This window comes from Canis aureus, chromosome 10 (assembly GCF_053574225.1).
Source record: "Canis aureus isolate CA01 chromosome 10, VMU_Caureus_v.1.0, whole genome shotgun sequence".
Lineage (NCBI taxonomy): Eukaryota > Metazoa > Chordata > Mammalia > Carnivora > Canidae > Canis > Canis aureus.
The window spans coordinates 24,427,554-24,453,637 of NC_135620.1; the positions used below are offsets into that span (position 1 = coordinate 24,427,554).

Sequence of the window (26,084 nt, forward strand, 5' to 3'; positions counted from 1 at the left end):
TCGATATGTGAAAAAAATTAACTGCTAGCACCTGCTAAGTTGAACTTAAATGGGCACGCATAGAAAAAATCCTCTAGTATATGGCTAAATGTTAGGCAAAATGGATTATATTATAGAACCCTGGGTGGCTCAGCGCATGACCCCAGGGCCCTGGCGTTGAATGCGACATTGGGCTTCCTGCAGGAGCCTGCTTCTCCCTCTGCCTGGGTCTCTGCTTCTCTCTGTGTTTCTCATGAATAAATAAATAATCTTTTTAAAAATTTGGCTGTATCATTAATTTGCTTAAACTAGTAAAAGATCCAAGTGAATATACTAAAAGGCCGTAAACTGTACACTTCAAAGGGTGAATTTTATGGTATGTGGCGTCCCATCGCAAAAAAAAGGCAAGAAAAAAAGGAGTAAGAATAAAATATTAGTGAATACATAAAAGACCCCCCCTCCCCTTTTCCAGAAAGAGACACACTACCGTAAATAGCCCGCGTACGTTCCTCCGCGGAGCGCGCCCCGGGCGCTTCTCTTCGGGGGGCACGGAGGGCCAGGCTCCCAGACTCCCCGGCGGGCAGGCGGAGCTCGCCCCGGGCCGGTCCACGGTGGCTCTGGCCCTCCGCGGGCGGGGACACGGGCCGACCCGCGCCCGGCGCCCACCGCCTCGCGCCCCGGCCCGCGGAGTCCTTGCGCCCACCGTCGGCGAACGTGGGTCAGGCCCCAGCGCCCCGCAGCCAGCGGCGCCAGCCCGCCGGCCCCGCTCCCGGCCCCGCTCCCGGCCCCGCTCCCGGCCCCGCTCCCCGCCCCGCTCCCCGCCCCGCTCCCCGCCCCGCTCCCCGCCCCGCTCCCCGCCCGGGCTGGAGGGGGCCTGCGGGGCCTGCGGGGTCGCCCGCCTGCCGCCCGCCTGCCGCCCGCCTGCCGCCCCCCTGCCGCCCGCGCGGTCGGCGGCCCCGAGGCGCCCGGGCCCTTCCGGGGCGGGCCGCGCGGGCGCCCGCAGGACGGCGCGGCTGGAGGCCGTTCGCACGGCCCCGCGGCTCCCGGCCCCCCGGTGGGCCCTGCGGGCGGCAGGCAGGCAGCGCGGCGGGCAGCCCTCGGCCGGCGGCCATGGCGGCGGCGCGGGGGACGTCGCGGCTCGTGGTGGCGACCCTGCGGGGCCGGGGCGCGAGCTTGTCGGCCGGGGTGAGAGCCGGGGGGAAGGAGAGCGCGGCGGGAGGAGAGCGAGGGGCCCCGCGGCGGGCGCGGGCGCGGGGGCGGGCGGGCGCGGGCGCGGGGCCCCTGCCGGACCTCCGGGCTGGCGTGTCCCGTCGCGGTCTACGGAGCTGCCCGCCAGAACAAAACCGGGGACGATTTTGGCTTACAAAAAAGAAAGACAGACGAGCACGAATAGTAGCGGTAAAGCTGTCTTTAGCGAGCCCGGGCGCTGCGCTCGCTGGTGCGCCGGCTGAGAGCGGGGCCCGGCTCCACGCCGCTCGGCGCGGGGTCAGCGCGCTGCTGTGGATGTGCTGCTTTAGGACGAATTATTAGGGACACTTACCTATTTTACAGGGGACAGATCTGTTCTCTCCTCTTCCGCAGAGCGTCCCGTCACTTTACCGGCCGTGGAAATTAATGTATTGAGATAAATGAACCTGAGGGAAAGTTTGGACACGCAGCACCACCTAGTGGGGAAATGTTGCATTAAACTTCCCATTTCATCCTCCGTCGCTTGCTAGAGCCCCCTGGGCAGTTGGAAAGTGTTTAACGGGGATTCATTTAAGGTAGCTTGACGACGGGGGCACCTGGGCGGCTCAGCGTCTGCCTCTGGCCCAGGTCGTGATCCCGGGGTCCTGGGATAGAGTCCCGCGTCAGGTTCCCCCAGGGAGCCTGCTTCTCCCTCTGCCTCTCTCTGGCTCTCTCATGAATAAATAAATAAAATCTAAAAAAAAAAAAAAAAAAGATTTTAATGATGATGATGGACTCTGTTTCGTGGCCAGTAAGGTGAGAGCACGAGTTGAGTGCTTACTGACACCTAAACGTGTCCCAAAGCATACCTCTACCCAAGGTGATGATAATCCAGTAAAATTACGGGGTTCAGAGGAATGAATAAACGACATGATTTGAGTGGCTGCACCAAGCCATGGTGGCTCTATGCTAGGTGTCTACATTCAAGATCTCTTTAACCCTTTCAAAAAAGTTTGACAGGTAGTTGTTGTGATACCCCCACCATAGACATAGACAGAGACATGAGGATACTGGTATTGAGAGAAGCTAAGTGATTTGTTCAGTGTCACCGCACCTGAAAGTGACAAAGCTAGGCCTTGAATCAAGTTCATTCTCTCCAGACCCTATGCTCTTCCCTATCCCTGTCCCCATCTCCTGCAGAAAAAAAATTAAGCCCATCATAAAGGGTTCTGCAGAAGGTGTATCTGCAAGGGGACCATTTGTGCTAGGTAGGTGAAGTGGCTCCATTTCACAGTCCTGGACTCAGTCCCTGTTCTTGGGCAGACACCTGTGGCAAGTACCGAGCACAGAGCACATACCATTGCCCTCATTGGGGATGTGCAGGGTGGAGAATGTGGAGATCAGCTCAGTGGGCATGTTTTGCTCACTTCAGGTGACTGCTGCATTACCCACAGCATGGTTAATGGTTTTCTTGGCAGCTACTCAGCGTGGACACAGATAATTTAAATTCTTTTACATAATTTTTGGAGTTGAATTAACATATTTAAGTGACTAATAAGAATTTTAGATTATTTCCTATAGTGGGTCACTATAAAACTAATGAATAGGTGTTTTGGATTTTTTTTTTTTAAGATTTTATTTATTTATTCATGAGAGACACAGAGAGAGAGAGAGGCAGAGACACAGGCAGAGGGAGAAAGCAGGCTCCTCGTAGGGAGCCTGATGTGGGACCTGATCCCAGGACCAGGATCCTGCCCTGGGCTGAAGGCAGACACTCAACCACTGAGCCACTCAGGTGTCCCAGTGTTTTGGATCTTAATATTAACAGTAATTGTTTGGCTTTTTAAAAAAATTTGTTAGAGAGAAAGAGAGACCATGCGTGGGGTGAGGGGCAGAGGGAAAGGGAGAAGCAGAGAGCCTGATGCGGGGTTTGATCCCAGGCCTCTGGGATCATGACCTAAGCTGAGGGCAGATGCTTAGCCCACTGAGCCACCCAGGTGCCCCAATAGTAATTGGTTTTGATAAGAAGTCTTCAAATGTTTCTATTAGAGACTTTTTTTTCTTTTCTTTTTTTTTTTCTTATGTTGTGGGAAGGGTGGCTACCTGGCAAGGAACAGAAACAAGAAAATTGGCTCATGAGCATCCTTTTTTTCCTTTTATTAGAATAAATTGTCTTTTTTTTTTTTTTTAAAGATTTTATTTATTTATTCATGAGAGACAGAGAGAGAGGCAGAGATATAGGCAGAGGGAGAAGCAGTCTCCCTATGGGGAGCCCGCTGTGGGACTCGATCCCGGGGCCCCGGGATCACACCCTGAGCCAAAGGCAGGCTCAACCACTGAGCCACCCAGGTGCCCAAAATAAGTTGTCTTAATTTCACTGATTCTGCCCTCTTAATTACATTAATGTCAGTGATAAAAGGTTTCAGGATTTCTAAAATGGGAACGAGTTGTACTTTCACAGTGGAGGATCCAGCTCAGCCTCCAGTTGGCATTTCGTGAGGACGCCTTATAATACGTTTTGTGTTTCTGGGTGACAGTCCCTCTCTCACCTGAGCCTTCAATAGCTCCGAAAATAGATATGGTTGGAAGTATTGTTTGGCATTTATGCTGGAGAGCTAAGCTCTTTTGACTTCTCCTACAGTATCCTTCTCTTCTTTCTCTAGCCGTGATGTTTAGATTTCTTTCCTAAAAAACAAATAGCTTGGAAATGTGGGCCTGTTAACCAACAGAACTCTGGGTTTGTGAATTTCATCACCAGGGTGAGTGCAGGAACAGGGTGGACAGTGCTCTGGCCAGACTGGAGGGATTTGTCTTCCTGGTGTCCTGGAAAAAACCTCACTTTACTAAGGCAAGGGCTTTTTGCTTGTGGTCCAGAGGATCTGTGGACTCCTAGAAGTTATTATCCCAAATCCTGAGTTAAGTGGACATTTGTTTTTCTCCCCCCTCTCTGGAGCTTAGTTTTCATCAGACCTGAAAGGGGATAGTATGCCCAGAGAGTTGAGACCCATATGAATAAGCAGTGAAGTCTACCAAGATGTGTGGGAGCCTCCACAAAGAGCAGTGGACCATGAATATAGAGCCCTGAATTCTAATTCTCATAACAGTGGACTTGCAGGGTTTCCTTGCATGGGTGTGCTTACCAAGTTTCCCACATCCCGGAATGCTGGCCATTGGTAAGATGACCAGTGGTCATGGTTAATGGTTGTACTTGTAATAAACCAGAGGCACAGAAATGTGAAGTTTGAGGCAACAGTAAGGTGCATGAGACAACATTCCATGGAGGCAGCTTATTTTGTACAGAGTTAGCCTTGTTTTTGTATATTTTTTGAGAACCAAGGAACCAAAAATAGTGACAAATTGTTGCCCTTAAGATATTTTTTGCATTTGTCTGTAAGGTAAAGGATTATGTGTTTGAGTTTAAACAAACTTCTACATATCAGATATGAAATGTGTTCTTTTCATAGGCAGCAGATGCTCGTGGTTTGACAACAGAAGAGAGGAACCAAGTTATCCGTGACCTGAAAGCAGCAGGATGGTCAGAATTAAATGAGAGAGATGCCATCTACAAAGAGTTTTCCTTTAAAAATTTTAATCAGGTAATTATTACATATTCTTGCTAGTGCCATGATCTGTTTGTGTCACTGTAGGCTGCAGGTCTTTTTAACACTACTGGTTGTCTGATCCCATGTGGATTGTTAAGAATTCAGTGACAGTTGCTCTGTCCTCGTTGACAGGTGCTACTATCCAACAGGATGATTCTCAGCTGTAGGGGAAGGGAGTGGTTTTTGTCATTTGGAAAATCAGATTGTGAAACCACTGGTTTGGTGTTCGTTAGGATATTTAGTTTCCTTTCAAATTTTAAGTAACATTAAAAGGGAGTATGAGTTTTTTATGTTTATCAGAAGAGGGCCTGAGTAAAAGCAGTTGAGAAAAATACACCTGCTGGACTAATTTCCCCGACTTTTCTTGGACCCTGGTCAAGTTTTCTTTCTCCCTGTACATGTATTTCAGTCTCTAAATCCACCCTCAAGCTTCACCCTGTCCTCTGATTGGCTCGTTTCCCACAGCCGGGAGCCAGCCCTTGCAGCTTTTTTAAAGGGCTGACCTCTCCCCTTGGGGACTCAGCCTTCACAAGGTAACTGTTCCATTAGGGCCCCACCCTGCTTAGAGAGTCATCTCCCATAACTTGCCCTTCAGCACTTACTCTACTGCATTTATATAAAGTTGGTGCTTTTGACTATTTCATGTTTGTTCAGTTAGTTTGGTAATCCTCTGGACAGATTTATTGTTTTTATTTATATTAGGTGTCAGCATCTAGAAGGCAGAGACCATGTTTGCTTCAATAACTCTCTATTGTACCTAACACAGTTCTGGGTATAAACAGGCATTTGATAAATGCAGACATTGATTACGGTGTTTGCTGGTTTCTGGAAGGGTGTGTGAGGACCAGGTTTCCACCAAAGAAACCTTCAACATGTTTTCCTAGTAAATGCCGTTGGCTCCACTGAGCTGCATGCCCTATTCTGCTCTCCATCCATCTGGCTGCCAGCCTTCTGCTTTGAGTCTCCCAACTCCTGAGGAGACCTGGACCAAGCCGATTCCATGTCCCTGCTGCCCCATGTGCTCGACAGCTCTTGTCAGGGGCTTAGCACTCCGTGGCTGGTGGCAGGGAATCCCATTGGTACAGTAAGCTCGTGTATAAGCTCTAGGTAGCATTTTCCAGGCTTATTAAAATTCTTACATGCGTACAGCCTGACTTCTTTAAGCCTGGGCTAATTTATTAGGCTTGAACATGTGGCTTAAAGTACTTGAGTGGTGTTGCCTCAGGCTCTGCCCAAGAGTCAGTTGTCCAGCCCACCCTAACCCTGTGCTTGGGGTGGCTTTCAGAAATGGGAGGGTAAGGAAGCTGTGTAGGGCATCCTTGATTAATTCATCAGGACATTTTATTAATTTGACTTTTTAAAAAAAATTTGTTTCACTCAGCTTTTAGGAGAAGGAGGCAGATAACAAAATCAGCCAATGTCAGGGAATGTATTCAGAGAACCAGCACTGAGATTGTATCTTGGGGTCAGTCTTCCAGCCAGGTCTCTTACGACTTCTGCATGTACAGTGGCCTATAATTGCATCTGATGTCATGACACCTGTCGATGCCCACCAGCCAGGACCGCCAGGGACCCATCTGGGCTTAGTTGAGCACGGTGGTAATTGTTTCTGTGAGGGGTAATGCACACCACAGGGAGCTGTGGGGCCTCTCAGGAAGATGGTGCTGGAAGGATAGTTTGGTCTGGATTGGATGCTGTCAGAAAATGGGCAGTTCTCTGATTCTGTATTTTAATACCTCTTCCCAGTAAGGAGAGTAGACTGCAGTGGGTTAAAGCTGAAATGGGCAAAGAAGCAGTACTCACTAGCTGGGAGAGGGAGTGTTCGGTACTTTGTATTGTGGACGATGTTCATGTTTTCTCTGTGTTCATGTAACCTTGCAGTGTGATCGTGTTTTTCTTTGAATCCATCCTGGTCATGGAGTGGCCTTATCTGGTATTGATGTTCAAGTTTAATCCCAGACTTCCATGGGAGTGCCAGGTTGGCCCCGGGCTGTCAGGAGTTGCCCTTCTCTGTTTCACAACCTATGTTTATTTATTTATTTATTTTTTTTACTTTCTTTTTTTCTTTTTTTTTTTTTTTATTGGTGTTCAATTTACTAACATACAGAATAACCCCCAGTGCCCGTCACCCATTCACTCCCACCCCCCGCCCTCCTCCCCTTCTACCACCCCTAGTTCGTTTCCCAGAGTTAGCAGTCTTTACGTTCTGTCTCCGTTTCTGATATTTCCCACACATTTCTTCTCCCTTCCCTTATTTTCCCTTTCACTATTATTTATATTCCCCAAATGAATGAGAACATATAATGTTTGTCCTTCTCCGACTGACTTACTTCACTCAGCATAATACCCTCCAGTTCCATCCACGTTGAAGCAAATGGTGGGTATTTGTCATTTCTAATAGCTGAGTAATATTCCATTGTATACATAAACCACATCTTCTTTATCCATTCATCTTTCGTTGGACACCGAGGCTCCTTCCACAGTTTGGCTATAGTGGCCATTGCTGCTAGAAACATCGGGGTGCAGGTGTCCCGGCGTTTCATTGCATTTGTATCTTTGGGGTAAATCCCCAACGGTGCAATTGCTGGGTCGTAGGGCAGGTATATTTTTAACTGTTTGAGGAACCTCCACACAGTTTTCCAGAGTGGCTGCACCAGTTCACATTCCCACCAACAGTGTAAGAGGGTTCCCTTTTCTCCGCATCCTCTCCAACATTTGTTGTTTCCTGCCTTGTTAATTTTCCCCATTCTCACTGGTGTGAGGTGGTATCTCATTGTAGTTTTGATTTGTATTTCCCTGATGGCAAGTGATGCAGAGCATTTTCTCATATGCATGTTGGCCATGTCTATGTCTTCCTCTGTGAGATTTCTGTTCATGTCTTTTGCCCATTTCATGATTGGATTGTTTGTTTCTTTGGTGTTGAGTTTAATAAGTTCTTTATAGATCTTGGAAACTAGCCCTTTATCTGATATGTCATTTGCAAATATCTTCTCCCATTCTGTAGGTTGTCTTTGAGTTTTGTTGACTGTATCCTTTGCTGTGCAAAAGCTTCTTATCTTGATGAAGTCCCAATAGTTCATTTTTGCTTTTGTTTCTTTTGTCTTCGTGGATGTATCTTGCAAGAAGTTACTATGGCCGAGTTCAAAAAGGGTGTTGCCTGTGTTCTTCTCTAGGATTTTGATGGAATCTTGTCTCACATTTAGATCTTTCATCCATTTTGAGTTTATCTTTGTGTATGGTGAAAGAGAGTGGTCTAGTTTCATTCTTCTGCATGTGGATGTCCAATTTTCCCAGCACCATTTATTGAAGAGACTGTCTTTCTTCCAATGGATAGTCTTTCCTCCTTTATCGAATATTAGTTGCCCATAAAGTTCAGGGTCCACTTCTGGATTCTCTATTCTGTTCCACTGATCTATGTGTCTGTTTTTGTGCCAGTACCACACTGTCTTGATGACCACCGCTTTGTAGTACAACCTGAAATCTGGCATTGTGATGCCCCCAGATAGGGTTTTCTTTTTTAAAATTCCCCTGGCTATTCGGGGTCTTTTCTGATTCCAAACAAATCTTAAAATAATTTGTTCTAACTCTCTGAAGAAAGTCCATGGTATTTTGATAGGGATTGCATTAAACGTGTATATTGCCCTGGGTAACATTGACATTTTCACAATATTAATTCTGCCAATCCATGAGCATGGAATATTTTTCCATCTCTTTGTGTCTTCCTCAATTTCTTTCAGAAGTGTTCTATAGTTTTTAAGGTATAGATCCTTTACATCTTTGGTGAGGTTTATTCCTAGGTATCTTATGCTTTTGGGTGCAATTGTAAATGGGATTGACTCCTTAATTTCTCTTTCTTCAGTCTCATTGTTAGTGTATAGAAATGCCACTGACTTCTGGGCATTGATTTTGTATCCTGCCACGCTACCGAATTGCTGTATGAGTTCTAGCAATCTTGGGGTGGAGACTTTTGGGTTTTCTATGTAGAGTATCATGTCATCGGCGAAGAGGGAGAGTTTGACTTCTTCTTTGCCAATTTGAATGCCTTTAATGTCTTTTTGTTGTCTGATTGCTGAGGCTAGGACTTCCAGTACTATGTTGAATAGCAGTGGTGAGAGTGGACATCCCTGTCTTGTTCCTGATCTTCACAACCTATGTTTAGAGTCATGATTCTCTCGCACTGATAGAGTCTCACTAACCTCTTGTTTAGGGCAGAAAAGATACTGTTTTTTATTATAAAACAGAGGAAATGCTGAAATAGGATGTTATAAATTAAGGACAATTACTATTGCAACTTCTTTCATCTAGTGTTCATTTCTTTTCTAGTCTTTCTCCAGCGGTAGAGTTTATTCACAATGTATCAGTTGTTCATGCAGTTGCAGTCTTAAAAATCAGCTTTTTTTTTTTTTTTTTTTTTTGTACATGTAGTATTTATGAACTCAACACATATTTATTAAGATCTTCTCTCTGGCAGGCACAATTCTAAGCTCAGGTAGCGCCTGCTTTTTTTTTTTTTTTTTTAAAGATTTTATTTATTTATTCATGATAGACATAGAGAGAGAGAGAGAGAGAGGGGGCAGAGGCAGAGGGAAAAGCAGGCTCCATGCCGGGAACCCAACACGGGACTTGATCCCGGGACTCCAGGATCGCACCCTGGACCAAAGGCAGGTGCCAAACTGCTGAGCCACCCAGGGATCCCCAGGTAGCTCCTGTTCTAATGGAGAAGATAGACAATATGCAAATAAGCAAATGAGTAGATGATATAATTTTAGGTAGAGATAAGTGCCACAGAGAAGACCAAAGTAGGATACTGGAATGGAGGCTGATGGAGGGGTGTGCACACTGCTTAAGATGGGGTGGTCTGGCAGGCCCTGTTCAGGGAGGGGACATCCGAGGCCTCAATCATGTGAAGGAGCTCAGCACATGAAGACCCAAAGGAAGAACATTCTTGAAGGAGAGAAAAGCAGGTATAAATTTCCTGAAGCAGGAATGATCTTGGCATGACTGAGGAAGAGCCAAAAGGCCTGTGTTCTGGAGTGAACAGAAAGGAGAGACTGGTAGGAGATGGGGCTGAGGAGAGGGAGAGGCCAGAGCCCTGGAACCTTGCCTGTATGGTGAAAAGTTTAGATTTTATTCTGTGTAAGAAAGCTGTTGGGATTTCAAGCATAGAAGTGCCATGATTTAGTTATGTTCTAAAAAGATTGCCCTCGCTGGTCAGCCAGGCTGATCAATAGGAGGGTCAGAGGGGAAATAGGCAGACTATCTAGGATGCCATCTGGCAGGCTAGGTAAGAGGTGATGGGGGATTATGGAGGTAGCAGTGGAATGGAGAGAAATGTAGGGTTCCTCATATATTTTGAAGACAGAACGATCCTGACTTGCCGTTAGATTGGATATGAGGGAAGAGCAGAGTCAAGGATGATCCCAAGGTTTTGGCTTGAGGTATAGGCTGTACTGTTGGTGTCATTTACTGAGTTGAGGAAGATGGGGGCAGGGTAGAGAGTTGAGAATCCTGTTTTGGATGTGGCAGGTGTGAGATACTTACTAGTCACTCAGGTGGTGGTAGCAGGTCAGCTCTTGGATGTGTGAGGTAGGAGGTCAGAATGGAGATACTGGTTTGGGAATCGTCAGAAGGGATAATTGTGAGCACGTGGTTGGCAAGAGAGCACAGGATGGAATGAACAAGTAGCAGCACACGGCACCCGGTGTATCCACTGTCATTGGAAAGAAGGCAGAAAATATAAATGTAGATGAAGGTTGGTTGCTACATTTGTCCTGGGAAGTAGAGATAATTCTCTTTGATGGTTTCTATTTTTTAAGGGAGGTTATTAATTGAGAATGAGCCAGAATGGGAGGGAGGAATGTTCATCTGGGAAAATTGGAAAAAGAGTAGAATAGGCATCTTGGAGGCTAGGACAGTCCACTAATTAGGGGTTTGTGGTTACTGTCTAGGCAGTTTTCAGTGTCACTGGAGATTTATGGTCATAAGTTCAGCTGTTTGGGCACTGGGATTCAAGTAGTTGAAGAGTTGGGTTTAATAAAAGCTGTACTTTTTTTTTTTTTTTTTTTTTTTTTAGCTTTTATCCATTTATTTGAAAGCAACAGTGAGAGCACAAGCAGAGGGAACAGCAGAAGGAGAAGCAGACCCCCTGCTGAGCAGGGAGCCCAATCCGAGGCTCTATCCCAGGACTCTGGGATCATGACCCGAACTGAAGGCAGATGCTTAACCAACTGAGCCACTCAGGTGCCCCAAGGCTGTACTTTTTTGCTAAGCGAGTCCACTGGAGGAACTGAGGGGCAAGGGAAGTAAGGGCATGTGCAGGACAGGAATTAAAACATTGGGGCTTGGAATCTAGCTGGTGGGAGGGGGGTTGCAGCTGTGATGTGGGAGGAGATGGGGGTGTCAGTGGGGTATCACCTTTTTAGAGGGCAGTTGAGGAGTGTGTATCAGCTTTTAAAATGCACATACCTTTTGTCCTAATCTAGAAGTTTATCTTCTAGATACTATCTGTGTGTACAGAACGGATATATGAGGACATTGGCCTTGAATTTTCTGTCGTGAGCCGGCACTTCCGTGTGCCTAGGCACACCTCCCTGAGGCGATGTTACCCTGGCTGCAGCCCTGCCCTTAACAAGAGTCTGGGAGGCCCCTGTGCTCCTGGCAGTGGCAGCACCTGTCCTGGCCTTGACTCTGTAAACTGGAGGGAGCCACTGTCAGAACAGATCCCCTCTCTCCCTTGGCAGAGTTCAGCCCACCCTGGATGTTACCATATGCTTTAAATAGTCTCAGCTGAACATACAGGTAAAAATTACATTCTTCTTTATCCTCTTTATAGGTTATGAACATTTTTCAGTTTTCTACATAGTGTTTTTACCTACAATAAATCTTCAGGAGGAAGGTTACACTTGTTGGGCATTACAGTCTTTAAATGGTTTGCTAACAGTGCGTGAAGTGGTGTCACAATTCGCTGTAGAATTCATTCCTCTTATTGCTATAAAAAATGAACCATACCTTTTATTTTTTATTTTTTAAAGATTTTATTTATTTATTTATTAGAGACACATTCACATACACACGGTGGGTGGTGGGGGGGCAGAGAGGCAGAGACACAGGCAGGGGGAGAAGCAGGCTCCATGCAGAGAGCCCGACATGGGACTTGATCCCGGGTCTCCAGGATCACGTCCTGGGCTGAAGGTGGCACTAAACCACTGAGCCACCTGGGCTGCCCTGAACCGTACCTTTTAGAAAAATTTTTAGTGACCCTGGGTAAAAGCTCCTCAAAACTTTGGGTTTATTCTAGGTTTTTCTCTAATAATAAGTAGCCAGCAAAATACATTGGAACTTTTTTTTCTTAGTGGTTTTACTCCAGCGTATGGTTAGTTCCAAAAAGTCCACATTCATTTGATAGCTCAGATGGGTGCAAATATTTAGAGACCGTAAAAGCAGGATTCCCAGGGGATCCTTACAGTGTTGGTGGGTGGCCAGGCTATAGGTTTTTATCACCGGAGCTGTGGTGTCTCTCTGGGAGGGACCAGTACTGAGCTGAGAGCTGCTGGGCAGTGTGACCGGCATAGTGAGCATCCATGAAGTGTCTGGGCACAGCGCTGCCGGGACTTGGAGCTGCAGGTCTCCACGCTCTGAGTGCTGGGACTCACATGGTGGGCTCTGCACGTTTGTAAGGGAGTTTTGCCTTCTGTTTATGTAGACTTGGGGAGAGAGTGGTCCCTCAGTGACAGATAAACTGATTCTTAGGTGTTTGGCAACTGTAGGGCGACTGCATAAAAAAAAAATTCAGTTAGAAATGTGGGTGTGTCTCATAAGGTCCGTTTTGTTAGGTATTGTCATGTGTGGGGCCAAGTGGGGAGCCTGCAAAATCAGATGTAGTTTGAAGCTTTGGAAGTGGGTGCAGCAGGTGAGGCTTTGGAACCCAGTAAACAGCTCTTCCGGATGCCAGCAGGTGGAGCCCTCCAGGGCAGGATCCTGAACTGACCTCGGGGCAGCATAGCCCCCTGGGAGGGCTCCCCCATTATGTTATTTGGGGATGCTAGAGCCACCCTTGTTGAGCATGGCAAGAAATTAGTATCGGGAATAGGTAAGCAGTGGCGCTGGGATACCTCGCCTGGTTTGGTATCCTTTGGGTGAATGAAGAATTCCAGGAGAAGGATACAAGGAGTTTCCAGTTGGTAATAGAGAACACTTTTGACTCAGGAGAAAGGGACTGAACTTTCTGAGAAAGACTTGGGATTCCCTGAATTCCTGGAGGAGCTCCCGTTCCTTGTATGTGCTTCCTCCAGTGGACCAGCCCTCAAGGCATTCGATTTTGTTAGAGTGAATCACATGAACTCGTTAACAGCCCATTTTGACCCTACAAAAATGGCCCTTTTCAGCTTCACAGCGTGTCATGGATAGAGCTTGCAGGCAAGGTCCAAGCTTCATTTGTTGGACTTTTTATTTATCATATTGTGGTTGGTATAACTGTTGCCATCGAGAGGGTGGGGAGCGGGGAGGGGCCTTCTGAGTGGCCGGGGCCATGAGGGTGGTGGTGCCAGGGAACCCCGTTTTGTGTGTCCAGCAGCAGTAGCACCATATGTGAGTTGAGGTTTGTAAAATGTTTCCCTTCCTGTGCCCTGGAGCTCCTGTTGTAGAGCCGTTGAAAGTTACTGTTGCTGACTTACTTTATAAAAATGTTTTATTGAGGAATCTGATAATAGGCTTATGGTTAACATTTTGAAACACTTAGTGAAGTCAAAACCTTGATGATACCAGAAGACAACTGTTAATGAAAATCTTAACAGTCCTCAGTGGGACATGGCTCTCAACAGTTCTCTTTGTGAAAGAATTAATTCAGGTTTCATTGTTCATTGTTGTAAGCCAAAACTTGGTGCACGTCAAAGTTATGAGTCAGCAGTGCAATAATAGATATGTCACATCTGAGCACTCCTGAAAGTGGAAACTCATTCTGCCTGTTGAAGGTAGGGGAACACTCCCAGGAGGATGTTCCCAAGGCTGATTCATTATGTAGCTTAGAAAGTGTCCTCTGCTGTTAATATAGGCTCATGTCTCTGTCTGGGAGCCAGATCAAGTGAAAACCTGTATGCTCACCACGCACGGTGGCTTCTGCTCCACTTGTGCCCATTGATGGGTTCTGTAGCCTCTGCCAACTTGAAACCCAAGAAAGCTTCCTCCACTGTCACTGGAATGGAGAGTAGAGAGATACATTTGAGCAAACTTGACCTAACATTTGAGGGGCTAATTAAACTATCTGTGCGGTGTATTTGTGGTGATGTTCACTTTGGAGTTTCCCCTGGGCTCCAGGGAGCCCTGGGCAGGATGCTGCTCGTGTTGTCAGGCGGTGGCTGGGACAGCAGTGTTGGTGACCTACAGGGTAGGGAAACTAGAGCCTAGAATGGTATCATTTGGCGTCTTGCTTCTGCTGTGTATCTCATAAAATAGGTTTAGAGCTGATGTGTATTTGTGAAAACTCATGTAATGGATGAACAAGGGGAAATGTAAAACAGGTGTCAAAAATGCAAATATGGCACCACGGTGTAGTGTGAAAATGCTGTGGCCATCACACGGGCCTTTCATAAAAATGGACTTTTAACTGCATCGCTTTTTCTTAGTCATGTAGTAAATCTTCTGTTTACAGAACTTAGCCTGAGTATTTTGTGAAAGTCAAACAGCCAAGAAATATAATTTCCTCAGCAGTCTTTGTCTTGCCCTTTTACAGATGGCGTCAAATCAGGTGTGTAAAAAATAAAAAGCAGTTTGAGCTGACGTGAAAGGCATTTCAGATTTATGCTTTGCAGATGATATTGGTATGATTAATGCATTCATTGCTTTTTTTTATTGCTTTTCACAGATAATGTACATGATGCATGGAAAATGTTGTGGGTTTAAATCTTTGCCAGCTTTAGACTGTGAATATCAACAGATGTTATCATATAAGTACTGCAGTTATTATAAAATAAAAAATTTTTCATGAAATGCATTGACATAAATTTCATTTATGTAAATTGCTTTCATTAGTACAAAACTTTAGTGTAGCTGTTAGGGGTTGCAGAGCACTTTAGATGAGATTAACTTGGTATAATGTGATCAGAACTGGGTTGCTTTAAATTTAACTGACAAGAAAATAACACTCAAAAGTTAGGAAATTACAGAGGCATTTGTTTTCTGCCTGCATTGCTGGGACTGCTTAAATAGGTTGAATAGGAATTAATAACAATGGACTGCCAGCTCAGTAATTACAGAAAATAATTTAAAAGAGACCTCAAATAATAACTTCAATGTATTTTAGTCTTATTCTTTTCTGGTCTGTATTTCTTGAGTGTACCAGCCCTTTGCTTCAGTACAGCCATTAAAAACAGTGTTCGGGTTTGCAAAGCAAGAGTTTTGTCAGTACAGTTTGGGTGCATTAGGGCATAGAAACTTAAATTCAGCTCTTTCAAAATATGGATCTTGGGATGTGACCTCAACAGCTGATATCTCTCCCTACAGTGGTGTGCTACCATTTCTGGGGCTGGGCATGACCAGGTGCCCTCTGCGCCTGGGAGGGATCCAGCCCACCACTGTGGATACATGGGTGAGGGGCTTTTCCATATCTTGGAGCTCTTTGTGTTCTGCTCTTTCCCCTACATTCTTGTCAACAAAACAGAATAGCACGTCATCTTCCCCATTTTGCAGATAATTTACCATCCTGATACCCTTCTTTTTTTTTTTTTCCTGATACCCTTCTGATCCAGGCTGGAATGGGCCATTTTGACTAATTCATGGACTTTTACAGGACACCAAACTAGACCGAAACCTTGGGATTGCTTGTGGTCACACTGGGTCATGTCACAGTGGGTATCAGACTCCCATCTCTGATTCCTACAGCAAGATTTTTAGATCCTACTATGATGCAGAAAGTTGTTTTGTTTTTACATTTATTTTTTCCAGAGGATAATCTTTTTTCCAAGGGCTATCTGTTGGATTACTTTCCACCTTAAATGGGTTTGACAACACTTCCCTGAGAAAGGCACTATTCACCAGCTAAAACAAACAAAGCTCCACTTGTTTAAGAGTAACCCAGGTATCACTGTTGAGCAATCAGAGGTCATTTAATTGTATCCTTAAAATCAATCCTATCAAAACAGCAAAGGCCACTAATGAATCTGTTTGCTCCTGTGCTCTCAGCCAGCAAGATAGGATTGTGGCCTTCTACCGTATTGTTCATCAAACTGATTTCAAATGCCCTGTCCTCACCATTGCAACTCTGGCCGTGGACACATACCAGGCATCTGGAACAGACCCAGTCATGGCTGGGCAGGGAGCCACATGGTCTTCCTGCTGAGAGCCACAGAGCCTGCCTCTGGTGGAATCAGTGAATGTAGTGAGGTCTTTGAGCTGGCAACCACTGAGGGACTAGCTGCACTCTGAGTGTGGAAGGGTAGTGTAAAAAAAGTACAAGATTCCATTTCTGCCCAGACCTTCCGATTAAAAAATATATATATTTTATTTTTGTTCTTAGATTAAAAAATTTTTTTAAAGATCTTATTTATCTATTTGAGAGAGAGAGAGAGAAAGAGAGAGAGAGAAAGAACGTGAGAGAGCATGAATGGGGTAAGGGGCAGAGGGAGAAGCAGATTCCCTGCTGAGCAGGGAGTCCAGTGTGGGTCTTGATCATCGATCATGACCTGAGCTGAAGGCAGATCTTAACTGACTGAGCCACCCAGGTGCTCCTATTTTATTTTTTAAAGATTTAATTTAGAGAGTGAGAGAGCACAGAGGGAAGAGGCAGAGAGAAAGGGAGAGAGAGAGTCTTAAGCAGTCTCTGTTCTTGGTGCAGAGCCCAATGCAGGGCTGAGTCTCATAACCCTGAGCTGAAACCAAAAGTTGAACACTCCACTGAGTGCACCATCCAAGTGCTCCAGATTTTATTTTTTTATTTTTTATTTTTTTTCAGATTTTATTTTTAAGTAATTTCTACACAATATGGGGGTTGAACTCAAAACTCCGAGATCAAGAGTCCCATGCTCTACTGACTAAGCCACCTAGGTGCACCAGGACCTTCCAGTTTTGTTGGGGAGGTGGCACATCCGAATTGTACAGGATAGTTGATTTTTAAAATTTCCATGTTGTCAGACACTAAAATGTGAGGTAGTAATAAACTGAAGGAGGTGTACTCTAGAGTGTGGCTGCCTTGAGAAGGAGAGTTTTGAGTTGGTCCTTAAAGGTTGGCATAGACACTAGAAAACAATATGGAGGGGTGCCTGGGTGGCTCAGTTGGTTAAGCATCTGCCTTCACTTAGGTCATGATCCCAGGGTTCTGGGATTGAGCCCTGCATCAGCCTCCCTGCTCAGCAGAGAGGGTAGCAGAGATAAATGAATAAAATCTTTAAAAATATATGGAAGATCCTCAAAAAATTAAAAATAGAGCTACCATATGTTCCATTAACTTATATATTCTGGGAATATATCCAAAGGAAATGAAAACAGTAACTCAAGAAGGCATCTGCACTCCTATGTTCATGGCACCATTATTTACATAACTAAGACATGGAAGCTACTTAAGTGTCCACTGATGAATGAATAGGTACAGAAGTTGTGGCATATATTATACATAGAAAATCCTGAAGATTCCACCAAAAAACTACTAGAATGGACAAATGAATTCAGTACGGTCACAGGATACAGAATCAGTGTAAAGAAAATTAATAATGAAGCAATAAAAAGAGATTAAGGAAGCAATCCAGTGTGCATTTACACCCAAAATAATAAAATACCCTAGGAATAAACTTAGCCAAGAAGGGGTCTATCAAAAGACCAGCAGTATTAGGATGCGTGGCTGGCTCAGTTGATAGAACATGTAACTCTTTTTTTTAGAACATGTAACTCTTGACCTTAGGATTGTGAGTTCAAGCCATACATTGGGTGTAGAGATTACTTCAGCAACAACAACAACATCGTTTTAAAGAGAACTAGAACAAATAGTTCTAAAATTGTATGGAACCACAACAGGCCCTGAGTAGTCAAAACAATCTGGAAAAATAAAAGGCTAGAGGTATCACAATTCTAGATTTCAAGTTATATTACAAAGTTCTCATAATCAAAACAGTATGCATTGGCACAAAAATAGACACATAGATCAATGGAACAGGATAGAAAGCCCAGAAACAAACATGAGTATATGGTCAACTCATCTTTGACAAAAGCAGCAAGAATATGCAATCGAAAAAAGACAGTCTCGGGATGCCTGAGTGGTTCAGTGGTTTGGCGCCTGCCTTTGGCTCAGGGCGTGATCCTGAAGTCCTGGGATCGAGTCCCACATCGGGCTCCCTGCATGGAGCCTGCTTCTCCCTCTGCCTATGTCTCTGCCTCTCTCTCTCTCTCTGTCTCTCATGAATAAATAAATAAATTAAAAAAAAAAAGAAAAAGAAAAAAGACAGCCTCTTCAACAAATAGTATTGGGAAAACTGAACAGCAATGTGCAAAAGAAGGACACTGGATCACTTTCTTAGACCATACACAAAAATTAACTCAAAATGAATTAAAGACCTAACTGTGAGACCGGAAACCATTAAAATCCTAGAAGAGAGCATAGGCAGTAATTTCTCTGACATCAGCCAAAGCAACTTTTTTCTAGATGGGTCTCCTGAGGCAAAGGATATAAAAGCAAAAATAAACTATTGGGACTACATCAAAATAAAAAGGTTCTGCACAGTGAAGGAAATAGCAAAACTAAAAGCCTACAGAATGGGAGAAGATATTTGCAAATGACTACCCTACAGAGGGTTAGTATCCAAAATACATAAAGACCTCATAAAACTCAACACCCAAAAACAAATAGCCCAATTAAAAAATGGGCAGAAGACATGAACATACGTTTCTCCAAAGAAATATTCAGACATTCAGATGGCCAACAGTCATATGAAAAGATGCTCAACATCACCCATCATCAGGGAAATCAAATCAAAACTATAATGAGATATTACCTCACACCTGTCAGAATGGCTAAATTCAACAACACAAGAAACAACAGGTGTTGGTGAGGATGGGGAGAAAGGGGAATCCTCTTACATTTGGTGGGAATGCAAACTGGTGCAGCCACTCTCCTCAAAAAATTAAAAATAGAACTACTCTACAGTCTAGTAATTGTATTACTGAGTATTTACCCCAAGAGTACAAAAACACTAATTTGAAAGGATATCTGCACCTCTATATTTATTTATTTAAAAGATTTTTAATTTATTTATTCATGAGAGGCCGACACACAGAGGAGAAGCAGGCTCTCTGCAAGGAGCCTGATGTGGGACTCGATCCCAGACTCCAGGATCATGCCTTGAGCCGAAGGCAGGCACTCAACCGCTGAGCCACCCAGATTGCAGCATTATTTAAAATAGCCAAATTATGGAAGCAGCCTAAGTTCCATTGATAGATGAACGGGTAAAGAAGAAGATGTATGCGTGCACACACACACACACAGTGGGGTCGTGAATACCCATAATTTTGCCATTTGCAACAACATAGGTAGCACTAGGACATTAAGTGAAATAAGTCAGTCAGAGAAAGACAAATATCATATGATTTCACTCATGTGGAATTTCAAAAACTAAATGAACAAAGGAAAAAAGGAAAAAAGGAACACCAACCAAAAAACAGACTCTTAACTCTAAAGAAAAAACAGATGGTTACCAGAGGGAGAATAGGAGATGAGTAGAATAGGTGAAGAGAATTAAGAGTATACTTACTGTGATGAGCACTGTGAGTGATGTATAGAATTTTATTTTATTTTATTTTTTAATTTTTATTTATTTATGATAGTCACACAGAGAGAGAGAGAGAGGCAGAGACACAGGCGGAGGGAGAAGCAGGCTCCATGCACCGGGAGCCCGACGTGGGATTCGATCCCGGGTCTCCAGGATCGTGCCCTGGGCCAAAGGCAGGCGCCAAACTGCTGCGCCACCCAGGGATTCCCCGATGTATAGAATTAAAAAATATATATTTTATTTATTTTAGAGAGCACACTGGAGCAGGGGGAGGGGCAGAAGGAGAGGGTGAAACTCTTAAGCAGACTCCTTGCTGAGGGTGGAGCCTGACCTCCATCACACATCCCTGAGATCATGACCTGAGCTGAAACAAAGAGTCAGCCACTTAACTGAGCAACTCAGGCACTCCTAGAATTGTTGAATCACTATATTATACATCTGAAACTAAGCACCATATGTTAAATGTACAGGAATTAGAATAACATTAAAAAGATGTAATATTACAATGGAATATTATTCAATCATAAAAAATGAGGAAGTCCTACCATTTGAGGACATTATCCTAAGTGAAATAAGTCAGAGAAAGACACATACTGTATGATCTCACTTATATGTGGAATCTGAAAAACAAAAGGACTTACAGAAAGAGAGATCAGACTTGTGGTTACCAGGGGTGGAAAGTGGGAAAAGAGGGAATTGGAGAAAGGTTGATAATAGGTACAAAAAAAAAAAAAAGGTCTGATAGGTTGTTTTGAGGGTAGGAGCTAAGGAAGGATATAGGAAAGGGGGGCACATTTTATTTGTAATGTGTTGGGGAAGTGTGGGCCCTAGGTGTGGTTCAGTGAGCTGGACTAAACATTGGAAAGGCAGGTCCTTGTGGTGCGGCTCTCCTGGGTTTGGCATCTCAGGTTTAGAGTATCTGAAAGCAGTCTTCGCTTTCTTTCCTCCAACTTGCTTGTTGCTTTCAGCAGTACCACCATTCTGTTGAGCACCTAGACCTAAAACTGAAGAATTATCTTGGTTATCAGTTCCTAAGAACCCAGTGTCTTTCACCAAGACTGTGCTGGGGTCTGGGTTCACCTCATCTCCCCCTTGAGCTCCTGTACAAGCTTTCTCACAGCCTTTTACCTCCCTGTGTTTGGTGGGCTCCATGTAGCTTTGTTGTGACCAAGCTGGTCTTTGCTCAGAAAATCCCATTTCCTTCCTATTTTATATTACAAGACACCATCTTTTCAGAGGTTTCTTTTCTTTCCTTTATTTTTTTTTTATGATTCCTTTATTTGGGGGGGGGGAGAGAATATGGGGCGGGGGAATGGGCAGAAGGAGAGGGAGAGAGAATCTGAAGTAGACTCCCCACTGATTGCAGAGCTCGATGCTGGCTCAATCTCATGATCCTGAGATTCTGACCTGAGCCAAAACCAAGAGTCAGGTGCTTAATTGTCTGTGCCACCCAGGCACCCCTTCTCAGAAGTTTTCAGAGCTTCCCATAGGCTGGCCCTTAACCCTACCTTTTGTTATTTCTCTGCCAGAGGCCTCTTAAGTCTCTTAAAAATTAAAACTAAGAGGTCATTTATTTTTATTTTTTTAAATTTATTTTTTTATTATATTTCTCATTAACAAGTCATTTAGTCATCCCCTTCACTGAAGCAATGGGGAAACTGAGGTTTATTTTTTAATTTTTTTTTAGAGTTTTTTTTATTTATTCATGAGACACACGAGAGAGAGAGAGAGAGAGAGAGAGAGAGAGAGAGAGATTGGCAGAGACACAGGCAGGAGAAGCAGGCTCGATGCAGGGAGCCCAACGCGGGACTCGATCCTGGGTCTCCAGGATCAGGCCCTAGGCAGAAGGCGGTGCTAAACCGCTGAGCCACCTGGGCTGCCCATGGGAAACTGAGGTTTAGATGGAGCATGAAATAGTGGCCATGCTGGAGCTGGAGCCAAGACCCCCAGCATCTTGGTTCAATTCTTTTCTTCCTTTAAGCCATTATTCACCTTCTTTGTTCCATTCCACCTATCTTAGGCCAATATGTCCACATCTCACCCACTTCTAGAAAGTTTTTCCTAACACTTATGCACTTAGCACTAATAAGCTGTGACTGCACTTACTGTAGGCAAGGTACTAAGCTAGACACTGGAGGTGCGGTGATGAGCAAAACAGATATTGTCCCCATTTTCATGGAGCTCACTAGATCTAGGAGTGGAGGGAGAGCATAAACAAATAAAGCAATGACTATATAATTGTAAATTATGATAAGTGCCATGGAGGAAAATCCTACTAGCTAATGCTTAATGAACACTTAACCTTGGGCCAAGCACTATATTGTAAGGATGCTGCATGTATTTATTCACTTAATCTTCACAAAATGGTGTGAAGTGGAGTAGAGACTATTTTCCTCATTTTACAGATTGGAAACTGAGGTTTAGATTAAGCTAGTAAGCAGTGGAGTTGGGGTTTGACTTCAGGCGGATCCCAACCATTTGCCCGAATGGATGCTGCCTCTCCAATGGAAAAGAGTGTTATGAGAAAGAATAATGGTTAAGACCTAATTCAGTCTGAGGAGAACCATCATGGAAGGTCTCTCTAAGGAACTGAGAAGGTGATGCACCGCCCCCCCTTTGTCCCTTGAGGCATTTTATTTGCACATATGTATTACATTCCTGGGAAAAGACTTCCAGGATTTTCCTTCCTGTGTTTTCTTATTGATTCTTAGTGGTCCATGATGCCAGCTTAGGTTGTCAGTACAATGAAATCAAAGGGATGGGAGCAGGTCTGTCTGTCTGTCTGCCTGTCTCCCTCCCTCCCTCCCTCCCTCCCTCCCTCCCTCCTCCCTTTCTTCCTTTGTAGGCTCCACACCAAGTATGGATCTCAGCACCAGGCTTGAGCTTGAGCTCATGACCCTGAGATCCAGACCTGAGCTGAGATCAAGAGTTGAGGTTTTTTTTTTAAATTTTTTTTTTAAATTTTTATTTATTTATGATAGTTACAGAGAGAGAGAGAGAGAGGCAGAGACACAGGCAGAGGGAGAAGCAGGCTCCATGCACCGGGAGCCCGATGTGGGATTCGATCCCGGGTCTCCAGGATCACGCCCTGGGCCAAAGGCAGGCGCCAAACCGCTGCGCCACCAGGGATCCCAAGAGTTGAGGTTTAATTGAGCCACTCAGGAGCCCCTATTCAGCCATTTTTCTAGATCTTTGAGTTGCACATCAGATCTAGGGCTGATCACCCCTTGTCCATTTGACCTGCCCGTAAGGTTCACGGTTTTCTGACTGATGTGGTTATCCATGACATCAAATTCATCAATATAACTATGCTTCATCTTCAGTTAGGAACCTGACAGTGACTTTGGAGCACAGTCTAGTAAGAAAGTGGCATTTGCCTCTCCTTTTGGCATTGCTGATGCTCTTGAAAGCGTCTCAGAGGACACACACAGGCACAAGGATAGCGGGATGGATGCAAAGAGGGGCCATTGTGAGGTATTATGGGAAACAGGAGGAGTATCTCGAGACTTTTGGCATGGGGGGAAGGACTTCGTAGTTGAAGGAGGTGGGGGGGATGAAGGACTGATGCTTTTTTCTACCAAGACCAGTTAGAGGACTTAAAGGATGGAGCGGAAGGGAGCGGGGGACAAAGGCCACATGGGGGGATAGGAAGGAGGCTATGTGTCCATCCAGGTGAGACCTCGTCATTAGGGTAGGCCCAGCAGGGGATTTGGGACTGTGGCAGTGACACAGGCCAAGCAGAGAGCTGGAGGGGTTGGAGCTGTATTTTGGAGCTTACATGAGCAGGAGCCAGTGATGCCACACATAATTTTTATAAATGGAAAATCTAAGATTCTCTGACTAGGGAGGAGTGGTGATAGGTGATGAGGAAGATGAGCAGGGGATGTTAAAAATGACTTCTAGAGGGTCTGGGTGGTCAGAAGTGGCCTTTATTAAGCTGGGGAAGTATGGGAGGGGAACATGATGGGGGTGCTGTGATCAAGACTTCTGGTTTGAACATTGTTATGTGTGAGTTGCCAGGAGATGTCCAGATGTCAACTTCAAGAAGCCAGTTTTATGTCTGAGTTCGGGACTTAGAGTAGAGGTGTGGGTTGTGGGTAACTGGGGAGTCTTAGGTATGTGTGGAAAAAAGCCAAGGTAATAGAGGAGACCACTCAGGCAGAAAGCGTAATGCAAGGAGAGAAGGGGGCTTAGGACTTAGTACGTTTAGGGGTTGGAAGGAAGAGGAGGAGCAGAAGACTGAGAAAGACTTAGTGATATGATACAGGAAGAAAGTCAGGTTGCTGTTGTATCACAGAATCCCAAAGAGGATGGTGTTTTAAAAGGCTGAGAGGGGGAAAAAAAAGGCAGAGAGGAATTTTTTTTCTGCTGAGACTCCAAGAGATACCAAAGGATGACCGCTGTATTAAGTGCCACAGATGCCATCAAGGCCATGGTGAGGATGGCTTGGATGATATGGTTGTACAGGCCAGCCTGGAAAGGAGGGAGCCCGTGTGTTATATAGACAGTAGTCTTATTTGTTCTTGCATTTTGAATTCAGCCCCTGGGTTACCTTGTTTGTGGTGTTCTATCAGCATCGTTTTGATGATGAGTTCATGAACATTAGACCGAGAAGGGATGAGGCAACCAAGGCCTAGGGGCAAAGTGGTTTGCTCACATTAACAATGAACCAGTGACAGAATTACGATGTGTTCAGATTAAATCATGCAACAGGGGGAGGTAGCTACTCACCTTTGTCTCTTCCCACCTAAGATACAAGCACCTTGAGGCCCGAGACTCAGGTCGTGCTTATGTACATTACCACAGTACCCAGCCCGGGGTTACCTAGGTGGGTTGTTTTGTTTTGTTTTCTTTTTAAATTTAGATAGACCTAGGTATATTTTGAATACATGAGGTCCCTTGATTGGGTTCAGCATAGATGATCTTAGCCAGTGCCCTTAGCCCCAGGGAGTTGTATTTTTCATCTGTTTGTCTCCTACAGGTTATTACCTAAAATCCTTTCTCACTAGGGACTTTCCCCCCTCCCTCATTTCCTTGCTCTTGGACACAGATGGTTCCTAATGGTGACTGGTATTTTTGGCCGCTAAGTAGTTGTGTATGAGGGATGATCTGTGATGCCATGGTGCACTTCCCAAAAGAACAGCATTGATTGTCTTTGTTCAGCTTGCAGTTTTGAAGTATCAGAGAAGGAAATGGGCCACTTGTGGCATCTGTAGTAAATTGCATCGATAATAAGAGGCTGAAGTTAACACTTATGATTTTGGTTTAACAGCTCCGGCTACCCACAATTTTGTCTTTTGTGAATTTTAGTATCCTGAGAGCCCATGGCAGATTCTTCCAAGCTTCCAGAAAGTATAATGCTGGGAGACTAGCACAGACCTGTTTACCGCTATCAATTAGGCGCTCATTTCTGTTTTAATCCCAGGTCCTTTTTTTTTTTTTTCCTTTTTCTATGACCACTGGTCTAGCACTCTTGGCCAACTTTAAAAAAAAAAAAAACTTCCTGGTGTTCTAGGTAGAAAAGTTTATAAATTCGTTGAATACATTTTTTGGGAATTATTTATACAAATATTGATTAAGTGAAAAATGTTACTTTAAGGTCATTCTATATACAGATAACTTTTCTAAAAGATTTTATTTACTTGAGAGAGGGAGAAAGAGCATGAGCAGAGGGAGGGATATAGGGAGGGGGATAAGAAGACTCCCCATTGAATGATGTGATGATGCGATGATGGATGATGCGACACGGGGCTCAATCCTAGGACCCGGAAGTCATGACCTGAGGCAGAGGTCAGATGCTTAACTGTTGGAGCCACCTAGGTGCCCCTGTATATAGGTAACTCTTAATGTTGCGTTATTTACTTGAAATGTAGCCAAATCATTTGTTTCTGTGAGTTTGGAGAATCACAAAAGTTTTTGTGAACCAAGGAGTGTTTGAGCATCCAGTAAGTGATAGTAGGTCTCTCTTGGGGTCCTGGGAGGTAATATAGGCCAGTTTGGTCATGGTGGTAACAGGGAAGTTAAGGAACCTGCTCAGACTTGACTGAGGAAGGAGGCAGTAGTCTCCTTCCCAGGCCAGGCTTCCTGACCTAAGGCCAAAGCTCTTGTCTGACACGGATCTGTATTTCAAAGGGTTGTGGAATAATTCAAGATGTGGATGGGCTTCCTGTTTCGGAATATCTTAGACTTTTGAATGACCAACTCTGCTGTTGAGTTCAAAATCAAGTCTGTTTCTTCATTTAGGATAAAATGCCTATTTTGGAGGGCCTAAAGGAGGCTATATGTTCTTTGTGTATTTTGAAGAAAAGAGAAGCCAGGTATTGTTTGGATTTTGACCTGTAAATTACTGTATGGTTCTCCATGTCTTGCCCTGATAACAGTCATTTATAATACTTGATCATTCAGTTATTGGCCCTAAGTCGACTACAGCTTGGAAGGGGGAAGTCATTTCCAGAATGAAGGTCTATAGAGTTAAAGCTAAAAACTTTACTTGGCAAATTAGAACTCTATGTAAGAGGTTAAACTTGTCCTGCACCGAGAGACGCCAGCTTTCTGAGCCACTGACCGTACAGCCGTGGATAGAGATGTG

The 26,084-nt window shown here is 44.6% G+C and overlaps 1 protein-coding gene across 1 annotated transcript in view; it reads left to right on the forward strand.

The window, feature by feature from the left end:
- The first annotated feature begins 1,010 nt into the window (after positions 1–1,010).
- PCBD2 (pterin-4 alpha-carbinolamine dehydratase 2) overlaps positions 1,011–26,084 on the forward strand; it is a 56,090-nt gene continuing 31,016 nt past the window's right edge. Inside the window, exons 1-2 of the mRNA XM_077911731.1 lie at positions 1,011–1,164; positions 4,611–4,742. Coding sequence (XP_077767857.1) covers positions 1,090–1,164; positions 4,611–4,742 — 207 coding nt within the window. The 5' untranslated portion in view covers positions 1,011–1,089. The remainder of the gene's footprint in view (positions 1,165–4,610; positions 4,743–26,084) is intronic.